The 22,782-nt window shown below is 43.9% G+C and overlaps 1 protein-coding gene across 1 annotated transcript; it reads left to right on the forward strand.

The window, feature by feature from the left end:
* Positions 1 to 13,913: 13,913 nt before the first annotated feature.
* On the forward strand, positions 13,914 to 19,137 carry LOC106973147 (uncharacterized). Its single transcript, XM_015070207.3, has 4 exons — positions 13,914 to 14,280; positions 14,365 to 14,425; positions 14,534 to 14,766; positions 15,147 to 19,137. Exon 4 carries the CDS (start codon positions 15,205 to 15,207, stop codon positions 16,783 to 16,785), a length of 1,581 nt encoding a protein of 526 aa, XP_014925693.2. The 5' UTR covers positions 13,914 to 14,280; positions 14,365 to 14,425; positions 14,534 to 14,766; positions 15,147 to 15,204; the 3' UTR covers positions 16,786 to 19,137.
* The last annotated feature ends 3,645 nt before the right edge of the window (positions 19,138 to 22,782 follow it).

The raw sequence follows: 22,782 nt of genomic DNA on the forward strand, positions 1-22,782 counted from the left end.
GGAGCCCAACTTAGGGCTCAACCCCATGATTCCAGGAACATGACCTGAGCCAAAATCAAGAGTCAGATGCCCAACTGACTGAGCCACCCAGGCACCCCAAAAGATTTTATTTTTAAGTAATTACTACACCCATCGTGGGGCTTGAATTTACAATCCCGAGATCAAGAGTTGCACACTTCACCAACTGAGCCAGCCAGGCACCCCATGAATTTATTATTTTATAGTTCTCAAAGTCAGAAGTAATAAATCAACTCATGGGGCTAAAGTCAAGGCGTCAGCAAGGCTGTGTTCCTTTAGGGGGCTCTTCGGAAAGAATCCATTGTCTTGCCTTTTCAGCTTCCAGAGGCCACCTATATTCATTGGCTTGTGACTTCTTCCTCCCAATAGCATTTACTCTCATCTCTGCCTCTATCATCAAATCTCCTCACTCTGATTGTGACTCTCCTGCCTCCTTTGTAATTATGTTGGGCCTACCTGGGTAATCCAGGATAATCTCCCCATCTCAATATCCTTATTTTTTTAATTTTTAATGTTTATTTATTTATTTATTTGTGAGAGACAGACAGACAGACAGACACACACACACACACACACACACACACACACACAGAATAAGCAGGGGAGAGACAGAGAGAGAGAGGGAGACACAGAATCTGAAGCAAGCTCCATGCTCTGAGCTGTCATCACAGAGCCCCACACGGGGTGCAAACTCACAGACTATGGGATCATGACCTGAACTGAAGTTGGATGCTTAACTGACTGAGTCATCCAGGTGCCCCTCAAGATCCTTAATTTAATCACACCTACAAAGTCCTTTTACCATGCAAGGTAACATAGTACAGGTTAGGATATGGACATCTGTGAAGGGCCATTATTTAGCCTCCAGACTACAGTAATGAAGACTATATGGCATTTGCAGAAGGATAGGTACATACATCAATGGAACAGAACAGAGGAACCAAAAATATGCCCAATTGGTTTTTGACAATGGTGCAAAAGCAACTCAATGGAGGAAAGATGGCCTTTTCAATAAGTGGTGCTAGAGTGGCGCCTGGGTGGTTCAGTCGATTAAGCATCCGACTCTTGATTTCCCCTTAGGTCATGATCTCACAGTTTGTGAGATCAAGCCCCGTGCCGGGCTCTGCACTGACAACACAGAGCCTGCTTAGGATTTTCTGTCTCCCTCTCTCTCTCTGTCCCTCCCCTGCTCATTCCTTCTCTCTCTCAAAATAAATAAACTCTTGGGGCACCTGAGTGGCTCAGTTGGTTAGGCGTCTGACTTCAGCTCAGGTCATGATCTCAAGGTTCATGAGTTTGAGCCCCACGTCGGATTCTGTGCTGACAGCTTGGAGCCTGGAGCCTGCCTTGAATTCTGTGTCTCCCTCTCTCTCTGTCCCTCCCCTGCTCATGCTCTGTCTCTCTCTGCCTTTCAAAAATAAATAAGCGTTTAAAACAATTTAAAATAAATAAATGCACAAATACATAAACTTAAAATAAAAATAAATGATGCTGGAGCAACTGGACATCCAAAAACAGAAAAAGAAAAATGAACCTTAACTAAGTCTCACACCTTATACAAAAGTTAACTCAAAAAGGATTGCAAAGAAAAATGCGGGGGGGGGGGAGGGGGAAGGATCACAGACTTAAATTTAGAATATAAACTTAGGGAAAAAATAGGAAAACACCTTTGCGGTCTAGGGCTAGGCAAAGAGTTCTTGGACTTGACACCAAAAGCACGATCCATAGAAAGAAACATTGTTAAATTGGGCATCATCAAAACAAAACTTTTGCTTTGCACAAGGCCCTGTGAAGAGGATGAAAAAGTAGTTACGGGTAGGAGAAAATATACACAAAGCACCTATCTGACAAGGACCTAGTATCTAGGATATATAAAGAACTCTCAACACTGAACCCTAAGAAACAAACAATTCCATTCAAAAATGGGCAAAAGTCATGGACACGTCACCAAAGAGGATATACAGATGATAGACCAGCACATGAAAAGATGTTTAACATCATTAGCCATTAAAGAAATGCAAATTAAAATCAGAACACGATACCACTACGCCCCTATCAGAATAGTTAAAATAAGAAAAATAACGACAATGGAATAGTTAAAATAAGAAAAATAATGCCAACATCAAATGCTGGTGAGGAAGTAGAAACACTGGATCACTCATACGTTGCTGGTGGGAATGTCAAGTGGTAAAACCACTCTGGAAAACAGTTTGGCACTTTTTTTTTTAATAAAACCAAATATGTAACTACCACGTGACCTAGTGGTTGCACTCTTGAGCATTTATTCCAGATAAACAAAGACTTATGTTCATACAAAAATGTGTCGATGAATGTTTGGGGCAGCTTATAATAAATAAGCCAAAACTAGAAACAACACATTTGCCCTTCAACTGGGGAATTTTTAAACAGTTTGTGGTACATGCACATCATCGAACTCTACTCGGAAATAACAAGGAACAATCAACACATACGAAAACCCAGGGGAATCTCTAGAAGACTTACACTGAATGACGAGAGCTAATCCCAAAGGTTATATACTGTATGATTTCACTTCTATAACATTCTTTTTTTAAATGTTTATTTTTGAAACAGAGAGACAGAGACAGAGTGTGAGGGGGGGAGGGGCTGAGAGACAGAGGGAGAGACAGAATCTGAAGCAGGCTCCAGGCTCTGGGCTATCAGCACAGAGCCAGAAGCAGAATTCGAACCCACGAACCATGAGATCATGACCTGAGCTGAAGTCAGACCCTTAATCGACTGAACCACCCAGGCGCCCCACTATAACATTCTTGAAATGATCAAAACTGTAGAACAGAACAGATTAGTGGTTGCCAGAAGAGTAGGTTAGATGCAAGAAGGAAGTGAGTATAGATATTAAATGGCAACATGAGGCTAACAGAAATGTTCTGATCTTTAAGGTATCAATGTTAATATCTTTGCTGTGTTAGTGTGCTACAGTTTTGCAAGATGTTACCATTGGGGGGAATTGGGTAAAGGGTGCAAGAGATCTTTCTGTATTATTTCTTACAACTACATGTAAATCTAAAATTAGTGAGCCACCTGGGTGGCTCAGTCGGCTGAGCGTCTGACTCTTGATCTCAGCTCAGGTCATGATCCCAGGGTCATGCGATCAAGCCCCATGTTTCGTTCTATGTTGAGTGTGGAGCCTGCTTAAGATTCTCTCTCTCTCTCCCCCCTCTCACGCCTCTCTCTCCTGCTCGTTACTCTCTCTCTAAAATAAAAAATAAACAAATAAAAATAAATGATAAGAGATTAGGTAAGCAATTAGAACCCAGGGGTAAAATAGGAATCCCTGAGTCTGTACTGATATAAACAAAGAAATCTAAAAAAAAAAAAAAGTACTCCATTGAAAGCACACATTCCCTTCCAGCATGGCCAGCGTTACTATGTCCTTGGGGAAGTTGAGCAATGTTTCTTCACCTCAGTTTTCTCTGCTGTAAAACGGGCTTTTTCTTTTCTCATATCTTAGACTGAAGAGAATGAATAAAGTGATCTCTAACTCAGTGAAATAAATAAATAAGTAAATAAATAAATAAGTACTCAAAGACGTAAAATGAAAAGTGGAAATCTCTTTCCCTTGCTCATCCTCCAGTCACTGTTCTCAGGGACAAACCCTCTCAATACTTTTAACTGGGCTCTTCTAATATTTACCTACACATTTCTATACGTAATCCATAAGCTTATACTGCTATTTCTTTACCAGGTATTTGTATTATCTAGTGTTTCTTTTTTTTAAAAATAATTTATTTATGTAAACAATCTCTACCTGCAATATGAGGCAAAACTCACAACCCCAAGATCAAGAGTTGCATGCTCTTCAGGGTGCCGGGGTGACGCAATCAATTAAGCATCTGCTCTTGGTTTCGGCTCAGGTCATGATCTCACAGATTCGTGAGATCAAGCCCCAAGTGGGGCTCTGCCCTGGCAGGGCAGAGCCTGCTTGGGATTCTGCTCTCCTTCTCTCTCTGCCCATCCCTCCCTCACTCTCTCTCTCTTTCTCTCTCAAAAATAAAAATAAACATTAAAAAATTTAAAAAAAATAAGATGGAAAGGTTGCAAAACTCATCTCATGAATCTGTTACAGTCCTGACACTGAAACCAAGAAAGAACACTGCAAGAAAAATTATAGACCAAACACCTGAATATGTCAAAAATCCACAATAGAATTTTGGCAAGTCTATTTCAGCAGAGTTAGTAACAAAAAATCATGAGCAAGTAGGGTTCATTCCAAGAATGTAAGGATATTTTAACATTAAAAAAGTCTGGCAGCTTAATCACCACATGAACAGTTAAAGGAGAAATATGTAATTATTTCAGTAGATACAGAAAAAAATATTTAATAAAATACAATGCCTATTCATTTTTTTAAAAAAACACCTTTTTTAGCAAACTAGAAATGACCTTTTATTTAACTTGACACAGGATATCAATGCAAAACTGAAAGAAAATATCATACTTAATGGTGAAACTTTACAGGTCTTCTCATTAAAATAAAAAACAGGGGGCGCCTGGCTGGTTCCATCCGTAGAGCACACGACCCTTGATCTTGGGGTTGTAAGTTCAAGCCCCATGTTGGGTGTAGAGATGACTTAAAAATAAAATCTTTTATTTTTTTAATTTTTTTAATTTTTTTTTTTTTTAATAAAGGCAGACTGCCATGTGCAGTGCCTCATTTGGATGTGTCTGGAGTCTTGGAAGCTTGACTACCCTACGTTCTCCTACAAATGGACCTTGAGAGCTTGTTTGGAGGTTCTAGCAGGGGAGCGCAGCTACTCCTATACCCTTGACCGAAGAACGGTCCTCCTCTATCAGGGAAGGTCGTCCTCTTCAACTGAGCGCGCAGCTTCGAGAGGGACGCACATGGAGCAGTGAGGGAGGAACGGGACACCCGCCTAGCCAGCCAGATCAGCCCAATCAACCCTGGCGATCAATGGGGTGACAAATGTTGCAGCCAGATCGCCCTCACATCCAAAAATAAAATCTTTTTTAAAAAAAGTAAAAATAAGACAAGGATACCCACTAGGATTGCTTCTATTCCGCATGGTGTTGAAAGTTCAGATGACTACAATTAAGACAAGCAGCGGTGTCTGGCTGGCTCAGTGAGTGGAACATGTGACTCTTGACCTCAGGGTTGGTTGTAAGTTCAAGCCACCCCTTAGGTGTAGCAAGTACTTAAAAACAAAATCTTTTAGAGGCACCTGGGTGGCTCAGTTGGTTGAGTATCGAACTTCGGGTCACGTCATGATCTTACAATTCGTGAGTTTGAGCCCCACATTGGGCTCACTTGCTATCACCCTGTCAGCGCAGAGCCCACTTCAGATCCTCTGTTCCCCTCTCTCTGCCCCTCCCCAGCTTTTGCTCTCTCTCAAAAACAAATAATAAAACATAAAAAAAATTTAAATAAAATATTTTTAAAAAGACAAAAAAAGTACATGAATTAGAAGGGTTGATACCCTCTTATTAGGAGATATATAATTGGCCACATAGACAATCTAAGACACCTAGAGACAAACAAAAGAGAGATTGGATATAAGCTCAACATTCCAAAATTAGAAATGAAACAATGATAAATTAGAAATTATAAGAAGAAAAGATATGTAGGATCTTTATGGATAAAATGACAAAACAAGTAAAGTAAATAAAGGAAGACCTAAATAAATGGAAAAGTATACCTGTGTCTATGGAAGAAAAGGCTTAGTATTATAAAGATGTCAATTTCCCCCAAAATGAATCAACAAATTCAGTGCAGTTATAATAATAATCCCAATGTGGGATGATAAAAGAGGCAGAAATAATTATAACTTGTGCAATATACACAACAAATTTTATTTTTATTCCAGTAAACAGTGTTATATTAGTTTCAAGTGGACAATATAGTGAGTCAACAATTCTATCCATTACCCAGTGCTCATCATAATAAGTGTACTCTTAATCCCCTTCATCTGTTTCACCCATCCTCCCACCCACCTCCCTTCTGGGAACCATCAGGTTGCAAAACAAACTTTAGATGGATTAAAGAACTACGTATGAAAAGCAAAACTTTGGGGGGCGCCGGGGTGGCTCAGTCACTTAAGTGTCTGACTCTTGGTTTTGGCTCAGGTCATGATCTCACGGCTTCGACTTTGTGAGTTCAATCCTGCTTGTGATCCTCTCTCTTCCTCTCTCTCTGTCCCTCCTCCACTTTTTCTGTCTCTGTCTCTCTCAAAATAAATAAATAAAAACTTAAAAAAAGAAACTGAAACTTTTAGTAGAACGTAAAGGAAGGTACATTTATGATCTCAAGGTAAGGAAGGTCTTCTTAAACCAAACACAAAAATCCCAAACCAAAAAGAAATTTCTGATACATTTTAATTAATTATATTTTAAAACCAGTATACAACAAAATGCATCGGAATACAAAAAGACAATTCACAAACTGGAAGGAGATAACTGCAATGCATATAACTAAGAAAGGGTTAGTAGCCAGAATATATAATAAGCATAAAAGAAATAAGTGAGAAAGAAAAACAACTCCAAGTGGGGGGGGAGGGGGCAGAGGGGGCGGGCTGTGGAGGAAAGACACAAAAACAGGTGATTCACAGAACTGGAAAGCTAAGTAGACAATAAGCATGTGAAAAGATGCTCATCTTCATTAGTCACCAAGGAAATGCAAATTAAAGCAACAAGATACCACTTAACACCCATCAGATGGGCTGAAACTTTTAAAAACCCACAGTGCCAAGTGTCAGTGGAGATATGGGGAAACGGAACTTCATATTTTGCTGATGGCAGTGAAACTTTGTAAAACTACTTTGAAGCAGAGTTTAGTGATATCTAGTAAAGTTGAAAATGTGCATCAACGAAGAGCTTGTAATTCTACTTCCTCATCTGTCATGCCATGTGAGAGAGATGGTCTCAAAGTGATATACCATGAAAATGGGTCAGATATAAGTATATAAGTATATTTGTATCCCAGCTTCTCAAGCTTCCATGTGCACACAAACCACCCATGGGTCTTGTTAAAATGTGAGTTCTGATTCAGCAGGGCTGAGGTGGGGCCCATAATTCTGCATTTCTAAGAAGCTCCGGGGTGGGATGGGGGAGCCCAAGCTGCTGATAGGAAAGTTTATTTTGAGTAACAGAGAGATAAAGCCTAGGTTGCCCGAAAAGGCCAGGCAGGTAACATGGGTGTGAAGCTGATTTGGTGGGGACTACAGTGAATTTCAGAGCGCATACCCTGAATAAAGAGGGCAGCTGCTATGCAGCTCAGGCTGCGCGATGCAGATTCAGAGGTTCCAATTTCTCAAGAAAGCCTGGAAATCAGGTTTTACATGAGATCTTCCAATTTTGTAATGTTAACCAGTGTTTAGAGGGGAATGGAAAAACACTCTGTGAGCTCTACACAGCGCATCTTTGGGCAAAATATGACCTGCTGGCCTTCAGTGTGCAATCTCCGATCTAGAGTTAAGGTGGTACCCAACAGGAAACCTGACATCAACCTGTTAGGAGGTCGCCCCTGGTGTGGGGGCCTGGGATGGGGAGGGGAAGAGCAGGAGATTGCCTTCTCATCATGACATCTTGTGTATTGTTTGGTCTGTTATCACATGGGCATAGCTTTGATTTTTTTTAATTTTTTTTTTTTTTTTACCTAGAAACAGGATTAAATTTCTAATTGTTCCATATTTGCTTTGCCCATTTTAACTACAATTAAGTTCAAGCTTAATCAGGAACATATCATTTAATTATGGTGTTGCTCTAGAGGAATCCATTGACCTACTTTCCAATGATCCTTCTATGATGTGAGTTCTAGGAATACAACATGGTGAGAACTAAAGATGACCTGATGTGGGGGCATAAAATTAATTCAATTGCATCAACAGCCTTCTCAAGGGTCTTATAATTAGCCAGTATTTCAGGAAACATAAAGAATCTAGGATCCCAGGCCTGGGTGGTCACAGAGATTAGGTTGTGTTGTCCAACTTTCTACCAGTACCACTTGGACCTGGTTTTTCTTTAACTATATTGTTCTATGTTCCTGACTTCTCCTTTCATATCACGTAAGGTGTAGAACACACGTCCAGGTCTTTCTTAAAATTTTTTTTTTAATGTTTGTTTATTTTTGAGGAGGGGAGGGGCAGAGAGAGAAGGAGACAGAGGATCTGAAGCGGGCTATATGCTGACAGCAGAGAGCCCAATGCGGGGCTCGAACTCACAAACTGTGAGATCATGACCTGATCCAAAGTCAGATGCTTAACCAACTGAGCCACCCAGGTTCCCCAAGGTCTTAAAATATTTTTGATTAACAATAACAACGATAAGAGTAGAAATAATAACAAATATGGTGCCTAACACTTTTTGTACACTTACACTATGCCAGGCATTATTCCCAAAACTTGAGGTTTATCATCTCATTTGATCCTAGGAAAACCAACTGATAGCTCCCTATAAGTGACTAGTTACTTACAAAGGGAAGATAGCAATGTTACGGTGGAGATACCTGACAGACATCACCTTAATCATGGGATCAAAAGTAATAATATTGGGAAAATCTGGCATAATGTGCCTGCTGAGATAATGTGCTGAGGACATAACATAATTTCAATAGTATCTTTACCCCAAATACACACTCTTAATTTTTTTTTAACGTTTATTCATTTTTGAGACAGAGAGAGACAGAGCATGAATGGGGGAAGGTCAGAGAGAGAGGGAGACACAGAATCTGAAACAAGCTCCAGGCTCTGAGCTGTCAGCACAGAGCCTGACGCGGGGCTCAAACTCACAGACCGCGAGATCATGACCTGAGCCGAAGTCGGACGCCCAACTGACTGAGCCACCCAGGCGCCCCACACACTCTTAATTTAATGAGGATAGAACAACAGACATTTTTGGAAATAACTAACCAGCATTTTTCAAATATGTCCATGTCATAAAACACAAATTAAGACTACAAACTATTATAGATCAGAAATTAACAAAACATGACAACTAAATTCGATGTATAATCTTGTTTTGGGTTCTGAACTGGGAAAAATAGCTACAAAGGACAATATTCATAAAAATGATAAATTCTAATATGTACTATAGATTATAGTATTGTATCAATTTTAAATTTCTTGATTTAAATAAATGTACTGCAATTATATAAGAGAATGTCCTTATTCTTAGAAAATATACACTGAAGTATTTAGGGATAAAAGGGCATGATATCTCCAATCTTGCTCCCAAATGGTTCAGGAAAAAAATACACACACGCGCGTGCACGTGCGCGCACACGCACACACAGGCAGAATGATAAAATAAATGAAGTAAATTGGGTAAAATATAAGCAATTGTAAGCTTGAATCAATATCAAAACAAAATTTACCAAAAATCAGATAGATACTACTATTACCCTATACTATAGATAAAGAAAATGGGGATCAGAAAGCTGAATCTGGATTCAAACCCAGAGTTGCTGATTCCAAAGTCCATGCTCTTAACTATCAGGGTACATGGGGGCTCTTGGGTGGCTCAGTCGGTTGGGCATCCGACTTTAGCTCGGGTCATGATCTCATGGTTCATGGGTTAGAGCCCCGTGTCCCTTTGGAAATGCTATCTAAGGTCAGTTTGTTAGTCACGTACTTAAGATTTCACCTTGATTTTTCACCTATATTCCTCATATCTCAATGTTACTCTCAGAATGACTACTTTGAAGGGAATGCATGAAGTATGTCATATGTTTTCGAAGTTGTCACATGACTTTATAGATATCTTTATTGGATCTTTTCCAGCCTTTTAAATACATCAAGAGCAGTAGTTGCTTTAAAAGCTGATGTGGTTTGCAAATATCTTCTCCCATTCTGTAGGCTGCCTTTTGGTTTTGTTCCTTGTTTCCTTCACTGTGCAGAAGCTTTTTATCTTTATTTTCTAATGTTTATTTTTGAGAGAGAGAAAAAGAAGAGGGACAGAGGGGGGGAACAGAGGATCCACAGCAGGCTCCAAGCTCACAGCAGAGAGACCGATTCTGGGCTCGAACTCAGGAACAGTGAGATCATGACCTGAGCTGAAGTCCGACGCTTAACTGACTGAGCCACCCAGGCTCCCGGAAGCTTTTTATCTTGATGAATTCCCAATAGTTCATGATGAGCACTGGTTGTTGTATGTAAGTGATGAATCACTGAATTCTACTCATGAAACCAATATTACCCTGTATGCTAACCAACTAAAACTTTTTTAAAAGGCTGATGTGGAGTGACAAGATAATGTGATGCAGAAAGAATAGTTTTTTTGATTGATGGTTCTGGGACAATGGAGTATCCACATGCAAAAAAATGAAGTTGGATCTGTTACCTCATACATATACAACAATCCACTCAAAATGGATCAAAAACCTAAATGTAAGAGCTAAGACTATAAAGCTCTTAGAAGAAAGCAGGGGAAAAAATCTTCTTGGCCTTGGATTAGTCAATTAGTCCTTAGAACAGCCAACGTGCAAACAGAAGTTAGACAACGGGGACTTCATCAAAGCTAAAAAATATTTATGCTTCAAAAGACAATGTTAAAAAAGTGAAAGAACAACCCACAGAATGGAAGAAAAATATTTTCAAGCCACATATCTAATAAATGACTTAGATCCAGAATACAAAACAAACACTTACAACTCAATAACAAAAAGACAAATAACCCAATTTAACAATTGGCAAAGGGTTTGAGTAGACATTTCTCTTAAGAAATTATGGAAATGGCCCATAAACACATGAAAACAGGCTTAATGCCATTAGTCATCAGGGAAATGCAAATGAAATCCACAGTGAGATACCACTTTACACCCACAAAGATGGCATTAATCAGAAAGACAGTAACAATTATGGGAAAAGCTACGGAGAAGGTGGAATCCTTGTGCACTGCTGGTGGGAATGTAAAATGATGACTCCCCTGTAGAAAACTGTCTGGCAGTTAATCAAATGGCTAAGCATGAAATTACTACATAATCGAGTGATTCCACTCCTAAGTATATACCCAAGAGAACTGGAAACATAAGCCCGCCCCAAAACCTGCACATGAATGTTTGTAGCATCATTATTCATAAGAGCCAAGAGGTGAAATAACCCAAATATCTGTCCACTGATGAATGGATAAGCAAAATCTGATATCTCCAGATCATGTATTAATTGGCCACAAAAGAGAGTGGAGTGCTGATGGGTGCTACAACATGGATGAACCTTAGAAACAGTATGCTGTGTGAAGGAAGCCATATATAAAGGGCCACACATGATATGATTGCATGTGATTATATGATTCCATTTATAGGAAATGTCCAGGATAGGCAAGTCTATAAAAACAGGGAAGAGATTAGTGGTTGCCAGAGGTGGACGGGAGAGGACACATTAAAGAATGATTGCTAGCAGACATGGGATTTTTTGGGGGGTGATGAAAATGTTCTGGTGTTAGGTTTCAGTGATCAAATGCACAACTCTGTCAATATAGAAAAAAAACACTTGACAGGGTGGATTTTATGGTATGTGAATTATATCTCAATAGAGCTCTTTTTTTTTAAGTAGGCTCCAGGCCCAGCATGGAGCCCAACACGGGGCCTGAACTCAAGACTCTGAGATCAAGACCTGGACTGAGGTCAAGAGTCAGACGCCCAACTGATTGAGCCACCCAAGTGCCCCTAATAAAGCTATTTTTTTTTTTGAGAAAGAGAGGGTGCAAGTGAGTAAGCTCAGAGAGAGAGAAAGAGAGGGGCAGAGACAGAGAGGGAAAGAGAGAGAAATGGGGCTCACCTGAAGCGGGGCTCTTGCTCACCCAAAGCAGGGCTTGAACTCACAAACCACACGAGATTATGACCTGAGCTGAAGTTAGATGCTTAATCAAATGAGCCATCCAGGTCCCCCAATAAAGCTATTTTTTTAAAAAAGGCAACATCTAAGCTCCTACTCAGAAATTGCTTTAGGCTTTTTACACTTCCCCATGCCTCACTACTTACCTTCCCTGTCCTCTCAGCCATGTCTGATTATGTATTTGCATTCTAACTTTCCAGCTTCCCCATTGACTTTGAAGAGCCCCAGGATTTGGACATTCCACCCACAATTGTTTCAGCAATGGACACATAACACATGTCAGCACAATTAGTACCAACGAGACCCAATTTAGGGACTCCCAATGCTCTACCAGGGAGGGGATGCCGCTGTTGGATTAGGCATTATGAGACAGAAGGTATCAGGGGTTTCCGGTAAGGTTCTGAAAATGGAAACCAACCCCCAAGGAAGTATCTCTAATGGCTCCCGATAAAATAATTGACACTCTGTGTTAAGCCATGCATGCAGTTGGCTCTACTTCTAACCATTTAAGCTTATAGTGAATTACAAATGACCTGTTTTGCGTAAGCCTCTGTGGGTCTTTTCATTTACTTATTTTTGGTCACTTGCAATGAAAGAATCCTAAGTGATATCAAAGGAGGGATAGGTTCCAGCCTATCAAAGGAGGGACACCAGACATTTCCATGACCCATGTAATGTGGACTCTCATGAAATACACAAACGAAACGGGCATCCAACAGTTGTCCCTCTTTATCTGAAAAGCTGGAAAGAAAGTGGTACCATGCAGCAGGATGGTACGGGAATCAAGAGTTGCTATCCAAAAGCCAGAGAGGTTTATTGCCAACAAAGGGGGCAAAGAATGTGAAGGTCTCAATAACCTGCAGAAAGGATAAATAATTAGGTTGGTTTTGGATAAACTAGCAGAATCCCCACACGAGAAACTGCATTCGCTCTCTACGAGAGCCAGCCAAAAGAACACCTATAAATATGTGAGTAGAGGCTTGGAAACAAGCAGAAACTCAAATGAAGGTCGTCACCTCAGAGAACCCAGAATGAAATGTGGCTGTAACTAAGGAACATGACGTCCAAGTATATACTCTGCTGCACTCAGCCCCTGCTTGGCACATAGCAGTGTCGTTAAATGTGTGTTGAGTTAGAGTGGATCTGTATGAACACAAGGGTCCACACGCCAGGGGGACATCTAAGGAGTCTCAAATAGGCAGTCATCATCCACATGAAGTCCAGGGGACAGGACATCTCACATACATAGAAACATAATTAGGAACATGCATATGGATATGGTTAGAGACAATAGGGAATGAGACCGACATCCACCACTGGACTACAGACCTACTCACAGTGCGGGGACCTGACCTTGGACTCTTCTGCGTTGAACAAGGTAAATTTCACCTACTGTGGCCTCTTGGCAGCCAGCCAGCTGGCTTTCATCTAGCGATAACCTCTGCATTTGTCATGAGCTAAGTTAGCCTTAGCACCGCAGCTATGTTAACCTATGTACCAAGTGGTGAAAAAGCTAACCATTGCATCAGGGAAGATGTTTAAAAGGCAGAAACCGTGCTAGCTAGTCAGTGCATGCGATTTTCTGCTCTGTGATTCCTCTTCCTACAGTCTTACATTGGGAGCCATTGAAAGACGATTAGGTGAGACTGCCGCCCATGCAGAAAGAGTTCTAGGCCCCTTGTGGCCCCCAAGAGTAGGTCCAGAGGGCCCTTCCCCCACCTCCACTGGGCACACCGCATTCACAGAGACACTGCTGCGTCTCCTGTTCTAGATAAAAACACGTCCCAGATAAAAACAAAACAAAAACAAGCTTTCCATTTGTAAACCTACTTGGTCAATGCCAGGGCTTGCTTTGCTGTTTTGTGTGGTTACACTTTCTTATCAAAGGAAAACACAGGGGCTCCATTGAGCTCTGTGTGTTCGTCATAACTACAGAAAGGGAGTTTGATCCCTCCTTCATTTATTTTATTATTATTATTTTTTTGATAAAAAGGCCAACAAAAAAAGTTTGCTCGGAGAGAAAGGATATTATGTAAATAATTAGCCCATTCCAAGATTCTGTTGCACATATATATAGTGCAGTAGAGAGCTGAAGGAAAGGAGGAGAATTTGCAAGACGACGGGACAGTTTATGAATCTGAGAAACAGGCATTGTCTCTGGAGTCCTGCTTATCTAGAATTTGTGAAGAATAGGTTGGAATGAGGCCTTCAGCCCAGATCTGGATGTTCACCGTACGAAGAATCAGAAACCAGTAAAGGAGGCCTAAATGCTAATGCCATGCTGAGCTGAACAGAATCTCTTCATCCATTTATGAAGAGGCTGTGTTACCAAGTTGTGTAGACGCTCAGGGTCTCTGGCATGTGCACCAATTCTTCTACATGGGACCAAAAAGAGAAAGCTTGAGAAGAAACTCTGACAAAGTGTTTCTAGGATAGTCAGGTAAGAGTCTGCTCAGACAGGCCCCTCTGGGGGAACCTGGGCAGGCTGACTTTGTTGATGCTTTTTTCTCCTCTGATTTTATAGGCTCAGCCACTGCTTTCTCACCTATGGTTTGGTCTCCCAAGACTGTCTGAGGCATCAAAAGGTAACCATGCTGAAGTCTATACCTGACCATTAACCCATGTCTCTGTACCTCTTTCTTGGGTGCAAATGGGAATGTTCCTGCAAATATCTTCCGTTGTTGTTTCTCCAGTGTTGTCCTCTGCTTTCAAAGAAGACAGTGCTGATGTTGAAGGCTGGTGAAGACCAAAAGTTGTGGCATCCATCAGCATTTTGAGGGCATCCAGAGTTGCTGGTAGATATACCACACGAGCAGTCATAGATCTGGCCCTGCATTGATGAGCCAGCCGCCAATGAGAACAGCTGTCTGACACCTTCAACTAGTCCACAGCCTCCCCAACCTGCTGTGTTCCAAAATCGTTTCAGGTATCCCTGGGGCCTAGTGTTGCTTTCAGCCCTCAGAAATGATGCTTGATACCCTCCTTCAAGAAGGGGCTTGTTGAGGGGCGCCTGGGTGGCTCAGTCAGTTGAACGTCCTACTCTTGATTTGGCTCAGCTCATGATCTCACGGTTCGTGCGTTCGACCTCTGCATCGGGCTCTGTGCTGAGAGCGTGGAGCCCGCTTGGGATTCTCTCTCTCTCCCTCTCTGTCCTTCCCTTTCACTCGATCTCTGTCTCTCAAAAATAAATAAGTAAACATTTAAAAAGAAGAAGAAGAAGAAGAAGAAGAAGAAGAAGGGGCTTTTTGCTAGCCTTGACTAAACTCACATTTGCCTCTTGGGTTACTTCTGCTCTCTCTGCTCCAGGATAACGCTTTACCTGACCCGGTAACAGAAGCACAGAAAAATCAGAGGGGGCAGAAACATGGAAAAAGACATTCTAACTCACATTGAGCCTCCGATGACCCAGGCATGCGACACGGACCCGGCCACGGCGGCAGCACCTGCAAGAGCCCCGCCTGGGCTTCAGACTCCGCTTGAAGGTTCTGTGTCCGCCGCAAGTAGTGGGGTACATGTGAGACAGGAAAGCATGGAGCCAGGAGAGTACGATGAGGTGGAAAAAATGTCTGTTCTTAGTTTGGGGCTGAGCGCTGAGGCTGATGCCCCACACGCAGGTGAGGTTCCGGGTCACGCTGCGTTGCAGGGGACCAGCAGCCAGGGCAACACAGGGAAGAAAACCAGCCGGAAAAGGAGGAATAGAAAGGGAAACAAGGTTGTATATCTCCCCTGGCCTCTGACGCTACAGACCCGGGCGTCTTCTGCAGCCCCAGTTCTGGGCCAGACTTGTGTCACAGGGGCTCTGCCGATTGCTGATACTGGAGTCGGCGCGATGTATGAAAACAGGGAGGAAGGGGAGTGGGATGACAAGGAGAAGGTACCCGTTGCCACCTGGCCTGAGAAGGCACATGCTGGCGCCCCACTGCCAGCAGAAAGTACAGCTCAGGCCTCTCTTGAGGAGGCGTCAGTGGCAGCCAATGAGGAGATAAAAGGAGACCAGACAGGCAGCCATAAAGGGAGAAATAAAAAGAACAAAAAGGTCATGGCCAGTCCTTGGCCTCTGACAGTACAGGCTTGGGTGTCGTTCACAGGCCCAGGCCAGATGCAGATGGCTACAGCAGGGGCATCGTCATTTGCTAGGGATGGTGTCAACGCGGGGCGTAAAAGCAAGGGTCAGAAGGGTGAGGCGAATAAAACGTCAGCTGGCACTCCGTACCAGAGTGCACAGGACGGTGCCCCCCGCTCGGCTGAGGGTCTGGGGCAGGCCTCGTGGGAGGGGGCGTCCCCCCCTGCTGACAGCCCAGAAAATGAGGAGAAGAGAGCCGCCTATAAAAGAAGGAATAGAAAGGAGAGAAGCGTCTCGGCTGGTCCTTGGCCTCTGACAGTGCAAGCCTGGGCATCATTTGCAACAGCAGACCAGGTGCAGACTCGCCCCCAGGGCGAGTCTTCTGTTGCAAGTATGGGGGTGAATGTGGGGCCAAGGAACTGGCTCCAAACAGAGTATAGTGAGGAGGGAGCACAGGCCGCTCTTCCTTGGCCTGAGAGGGTCCAGGCTGGTGCCCTCTTCCCGGCAACAGCCCCGGGACAGGCTTTACTGCAGGGGCATCCTTCCCAAGACCTACATTCCAAGGTGAGACAAATGTGTTGGAGACCCCAAGGGAGAGAGGGGGAACTGGTTCCGAGCAATCCAGAGCAAGTTCGGGAACCCTGTCAGGGGTGTAGAAGAACCGAGAGACACCTGAGGGACCAGGACTTCTGGGAATGCACGGTGATGAATTTTGCTAGGCAGGTGGATTGTTGCTATTGTGGGGAGCTCTGCTCACAACAGCGGATGGAGGCTTTGACCCTGACCAAAGCCCACACCCACATCAGCACTTCAGTGATGGGACCAGAGAGGGAGAGGGCTAAATCTCAGACAGTCTGGATGGAGAAATGGGGAGGTTTTTGAGACGCAGAGGAGAAAAGAAAGAGACCTAAAGAGTATTTTGGGTCCTGGAAGTGCCACCGTCTATATCTGTTGGGAAGGAGGTGTTTAAATGCCACTCTGAATAGGGGGTGCCTGGGTGGCTCAGTCTGTTAAACGTCTAACTCTTGATTTTGGTTCAAGTCCTGATCCCTCCGTTCATGGGATCGAGCCCCGCTTCAGGCTTTGCTTGGGATTCTCTCTCTCTCTGCCCCTCTGCTCACTCCCACTCTCTCTCTCTCATAAATGAATGAATGAATGAATGAATATTTAAATGCTACTTTGAGGAAAGGGAGGCTCAGTACCCAACTGGCAAATTTCCCTGTTACATGGTAACATCACCAAGTACTCTCTGCAAGGGTGATTTTTCTCCAAAAATAAGTTTTGGGTTTGTGGAGAATTGGCGCATACATGCAACACTTAAGAAAAGCAAAAATGCTTTTTTCTCTATGTTGTTTCCCCTAACATTTTCAGCATTGTTGAGAAAGGTGACTTACCTATAGCTAATAAGCTGTATTAGAGTTTTAGAGTGCCAACCAGTGATAGAATGTGTATTGGATCCTGAGCATACCTCTCTTGACTGGAAAGTGTTATTGTGTATATTGCATATTAGATTGTAAACTGACTTGATGATCGCATTTTGCTCTAAGACTGGCCAATTTACACTTGCTCAGAGCACAGGCTCTAGAGCCACAGTGCCTGCGATCTAAGCCCAGCTTGGGACTCACTCTTCTCTTCTGGGCCCCAGTCTATCACCTGGGGGTAATAATAGCACCTGCCTCATATATTGTGTGATTAAATGAGTTAATACATATGAAGCATGTAGACTAGTACATGGCATATAATAAGCCCTCAGACACTAACACCTATCATTGCTTTTGTGCAGTAAATGTCATGGAAGGGTCTAGCACTGTGGTACTATGTGCGTTAAAAGTTATGCAAATGGCAGTGCCTACGTGAGGCAGGAGACGATGCCTCCGTTTACAATTATGGTAACAAAGATTCTCCAAGCCAAGGGGAAAGACGCTACTCAAGGGGGAAAAGCAGGCAATAAAATGGTAGCTACCGTTCTGAGGTGCACGATCTCAACCGTGTCGGGACAAGGTAGCACAATAAAGGCTGGGGGAGAATACGCTCCTGTGCTAATATCCCTTACTGCTGGATGGGGGGATCGTGCCCGGCTGATGTGTTTCTGCTTCCTAGCTCTCTTGTGTAACGTCCAAATGTCTGCGTCACCGTGGCATCAGCAGATAATCAGCATTCATCAAGGAGGGTGACAAGGACAAGGACGAGGAGCCCTCCCGCCGGTGGACTTGTTGGAAGGAGTCGCCCAACGTGGAGGGTGCTCAGGGGACGGGACCCTCCCCAGGGAGGACTCCCCAGCCTGCAGCTGCGGAAAGAGAGGTCCAGGCACCTTTGGCTGGCGCTGGACAGGACACACACAGCTCTGCCCACCGGCGAGGAAGGGAGGGACTTCCCTTGCCTGATTTTGCTCTGACTCAGTGGTTGCTCCCACCTGCCACCTGTGTTGAAATCTTCCCCGGAAGCTTGGCTGGACAAGGAGGCTGGGCATACGCTGAGATTAAAAAGTAAACTTTTGTATTGGCCTTTCGTATGGCGTGGCTTTGAGGGCGATTTAGTTAAAATGATGTCCTGATGCGTGCCCTGGCAACACTGAAGGGGTAGATATTCGTGGGGGGCTCTGAGGGGGTCCACGTGCCCCCTTTTATGTGTCCTGGATGCTCTAGCAGGGCCTTTGGGCACTTTTGGAGAAGCGTCTTTGTGAAGGGGCAGGAGGGACTTTACTGATATCCACTCATCCTCCTGCCCCGAGGGGTCCAGCTCCACCCTGATCTCGCTTGAAGGGGACAATTGTACCCCCTAGTTGGCTACATGCCTTGCTGTTAAACCCAAGGGCTTAACCAGAACAGGGACTGGGTATATATATGAGTCAGGGCCACATAGCCTTACTACCCCTCTGTCTAACCTCAGGGAGGGGCTCTCTGATATGAATCAAGGTTAGAATATGGGAGATGAAAGAACAGGAACAAAGGAGTCTGTGATTTCTTTCTGCCAGGTGAGTCCTCTCCTCTGCTTCTTCCACATTACTAAAGCCACGGCAGGAGAGCTAATCAGGGCAAGGGGACGGGCAGGAGAAAGGGAATAAGAAGTTGGTTGCCCTGTTCTTGGGCTGACCCAAGTTTAAAGCTAGAAGAGAGGGTAAAGGGGGTCTGAGTTACCTTCACTGTCCAGCTCAGCTTACCAGGGTAAGAGAGTCAAAATGGATGTGAGGCGGAAACACCTATAACTGTGAATAAAGATTGCATTTGCCTGACATATTTCCTGTGTCACATTAGTCTTGGCAAACTTCAAGTACAAGAGCACACAACTGACAAGAGTCTTGGTATGGTGTTGTGGAGGGAACCCAAGCATCTGAGAAGCACAGCTGGTCATGTAGCTGTCCTTTATGCTACCATGACCATGGCTGGCACCTAACAGAAAGTGGCAGCCGGGAGAAAGAAGGGTGGCCCAACCAGACCCCAGAGAACTGTTCTGTTACAAAGGCAGGGCAATGGAGTCGCTCACCATGGCATAAGCCTTTTTTTAATGTTCATTTATTTTTGAGAGGAAGGAGGGGCAGAGGGAGAGAGGGAGACACAGAGTGTGAGGCAGGTTCCAGACTCTGAGCAGTCAGCACTGAGCCTGATGCGGGGCTCGAACCCATGAGCTGTGAGATCATGACCTGAGCCCAAGTCCGATGCTCAACTGACTGAGTCACCCAGGCGCCCTGTGAGCTAAGCCTTTTAAGCTGAGCTTTCTAGGCACAGCAACTTATTTCTGCCTGTTTCCAAACCAGATACTTCTGCCTGCCTTTCTTCCCTAAGAGGACTTTGCATTTCCAGCCCTGTCTCCCACGGCTACCTCCCGGGGGCCCCAACAGGGGCCATCCACTTCAACCAATCTGCTCATGTTAGTGCCGCCCAAATACTCTATGAACATCCCAACCTGCAGGTTTTTCTCAAATCACCCCCTACACCTGGCCTGCCTTTCTCTCCCGGGACACCATTCGCATCCCATTCCCGACCGCAAAGCCCCACCAGGCCTCCTCTCAGCCCAGTGATGCATTTTCGTGGCTTCATCCGGGGCTTTATTTTTTCACCTGAACCAAAGCTGATAACTCTGTTGCTTCAGGGACTCAGTGAAGTTTTGTTGTCAAAAGTATTCCTGCAGGACATATATTGTTCTAAAACTCAGGCAGCCACTTGGGGGTCACTTCCTGTATACATGAAGTGGGCTGGGTTCCCAAGGGACTATGCTTTAATCTCACAGCTAGGTAACGAAATTGCTGGATATCATTCATTTCCCATAAAATAAACGAGTTCCCAGGGGGTGGAGGTGGGGGAGCCCTGAAAACACAATGCCTCTTTCATAGGATTTGCCTTAGCTAACAGTCCTGAAGTTGTCACAGTTTATACAGTCCTTAGCTCTCAAGAAGTTCATAGTGCTCCTTGATATCAAAACGTGCTGTCCTGGGACCAGGCCTGGCTGGCTCAGTTGGTAGAGCATGTGATTCTTGACCTCGGGATCGTGAGATTGAGCCCCACGTTGGGTGGAGAGATTAGTTAAATAAAATAAAGTGAAATAAAATATTTTTTTAAAAAACACGCTGTCCTTAATATATGACCATGACATCATTGAACCGTTAGCAGTAGGGTGGCCTTTGAAGTTGTTTTGTCACCACGGATGAGGCTACCCTCAATCTTCAAGTCTTTTCCTTATGACCAAGGGCAGCCATTTCCCAGCCAGGGTCCGGCCTTGGAAGGGAGCCTAGCTAACTGACGCACTAAGTCCCCTACCCTGTCCGCGAGCTCTAACCACCTCAGCTGAAGAACAGCCCTGAGAGACAGAAGAACCCAGAAGAACAGAAGAGTTCTGAAGAACTCAGAGTCCCAGAAGACTGAAGAACCTCGGTTTCACCCGTGAAACAAAACTAACAATAGTACCTGTCTCTTAAGATCGTTGTAAGGATTAAAAGAGAGAATACATGTCAAGTGTGTGGAGTAATGCCTGGCATGTATTGAAGTATTCATCTTGGCTACGACGATTGCTCATCTCCAGGGAAGAAACCCAGAGCATAAGTATTCTGCCGTGCAGGATTTGGTTTGCCCTATAACCTGGTGCCAAGCACTTCCCCATCTGCATTTGGTTATCAGACTACACTCCTTGACAGTCAGGCAATGCCCACCCCCCCACCCCACCTATCCTGACATTACCCAAGGGCTTTTGGGGGATCAGACCCTGCCATGGGTGCTACAAAGAGACATCAAAAAAATATTTTCTCTTCCTTCAATGAGCTCAACAGCTACCTTGGGAAATGGGCCCAAAGGAAGGCACAGTGAGCATAGCCCAAACCCACTGGGCCTATGCACAGGCAGGCCCAGCCCCAGAACGTGTTTTTAACCCAAAGATAAGAAAGCCACAATAAAAGGCCAGGGAGTTATCTTAGATATTTCTGGTTTTTTAAAAAATGAGGGGTTTGGTTTGTTAACCACATCTGTTATTTACCCAAAATTATGCTAGATACTATGAGAATACCCCTACACTTATTTATCCGCCTACCTACCTACCTACCTACCTAGTTCTCATGTCAGCAGGGGGCTGGGCCCTTGAAGAGGTTCCTATCCAGCAAAAGTCTTCAAGCAATTTTTAAAAAGTTATTTATTTATTTATTTATTTATTTATTTATTTATTTTGAAAGAGAACATGCATGCGCTGTCACACACACGAGAGTGGGAGAGGGGCAGAGAGAGAGGGAGGGAGAGAGAGAGAGAGAGAGAGAGAGAGAATCCAAGCAGGTGCTATGCTGTCACCTGAGACAGGGCTCAAACCCACAAACTGTGAGATCATGACCTGAGCCGAAATCAAGAGTCAGACGCTCAACCGACTGAGCCACCCAGGTGCCCCTTCAAACAATTTTTTTTAACGTAACCAAAGGACAAAACATCGTATGACTCCACCTATATGAGACACCTAGAACAGTTAAATTTATAGAAACAGAAAGTAAAATCATGGCTACCAGACACTGGGAAAGGGGCATGGAGAGTTATTGTTTAATGGATACAGAATTTAAATCTGGGATAATGTAAAAGTTCTGGAACTACACAGTGGCAACAGTTGTACAACAACATGAATGTACTTACTGCTACAGAACTCTACACCTAAAAATGGCTAATATGGTACATTTTATGACAGGGAATGCCAGGCTACAAAGACAAACAAAAAAAACCTTACACGCTAATTTCCACAACTGTGCTGAAATTCATTTCTGGCCATAAGGAATTCGGAAGAAGGAAAGCTCAAGGAAGGGTAGAGCAGCTCCAGAAAGTGTTACAGAAGAGCCAAGATATGAGCCAGACTTAGATGAAAGGGTACAATTTGGAAAAGCAATGAGTCCTAACAGTGAGCACAGTAGCCCCACAGAGAAAGGCCTATGAGCTTAAGAGAGCAGTTGCGGGGGGAGGGGGGGGGCGGTGCCTTGGTGGCTCAGTCAGTTAAGTGTCCGACTTCAGCTTAGGTCATGATCTCGCAGCTCATGGGTTTGAGCCCCGCACTGGGCTCCCTGCTGTCAGTGCAGAGTGCACCTCTCTCCTCCCCTCCCTCCCTCTCTCTCCCCCCCCACCTCCGTCTCTCAAAAAAAAAGTTAAAAAATGTAAAAAAAGAGAGAGCAGTAGGAACCATGGCTGCTGGAGTAGGGTGGGGGCCTGACCACAGAAGGACTTGAACAGCAGGCAGACATTTCAGTTGGAAGCCTTGGGCACTAGAGATTCATTATAGTATTATACAACTTCATTTTGTACTTCCGAAATCTGAGCAACGTTTGCAGTCTAGTTACTTATAATAAGCCTGGTTTCAGAAATATACTATAATTATGTAAGATGTCACCATTGAGGGGAATCTGGAGGATGCGTACAAGGGACCTCC

Source organism: Acinonyx jubatus, chromosome X (genome assembly GCF_027475565.1).
Source record: "Acinonyx jubatus isolate Ajub_Pintada_27869175 chromosome X, VMU_Ajub_asm_v1.0, whole genome shotgun sequence".
NCBI lineage: Eukaryota > Metazoa > Chordata > Mammalia > Carnivora > Felidae > Acinonyx > Acinonyx jubatus.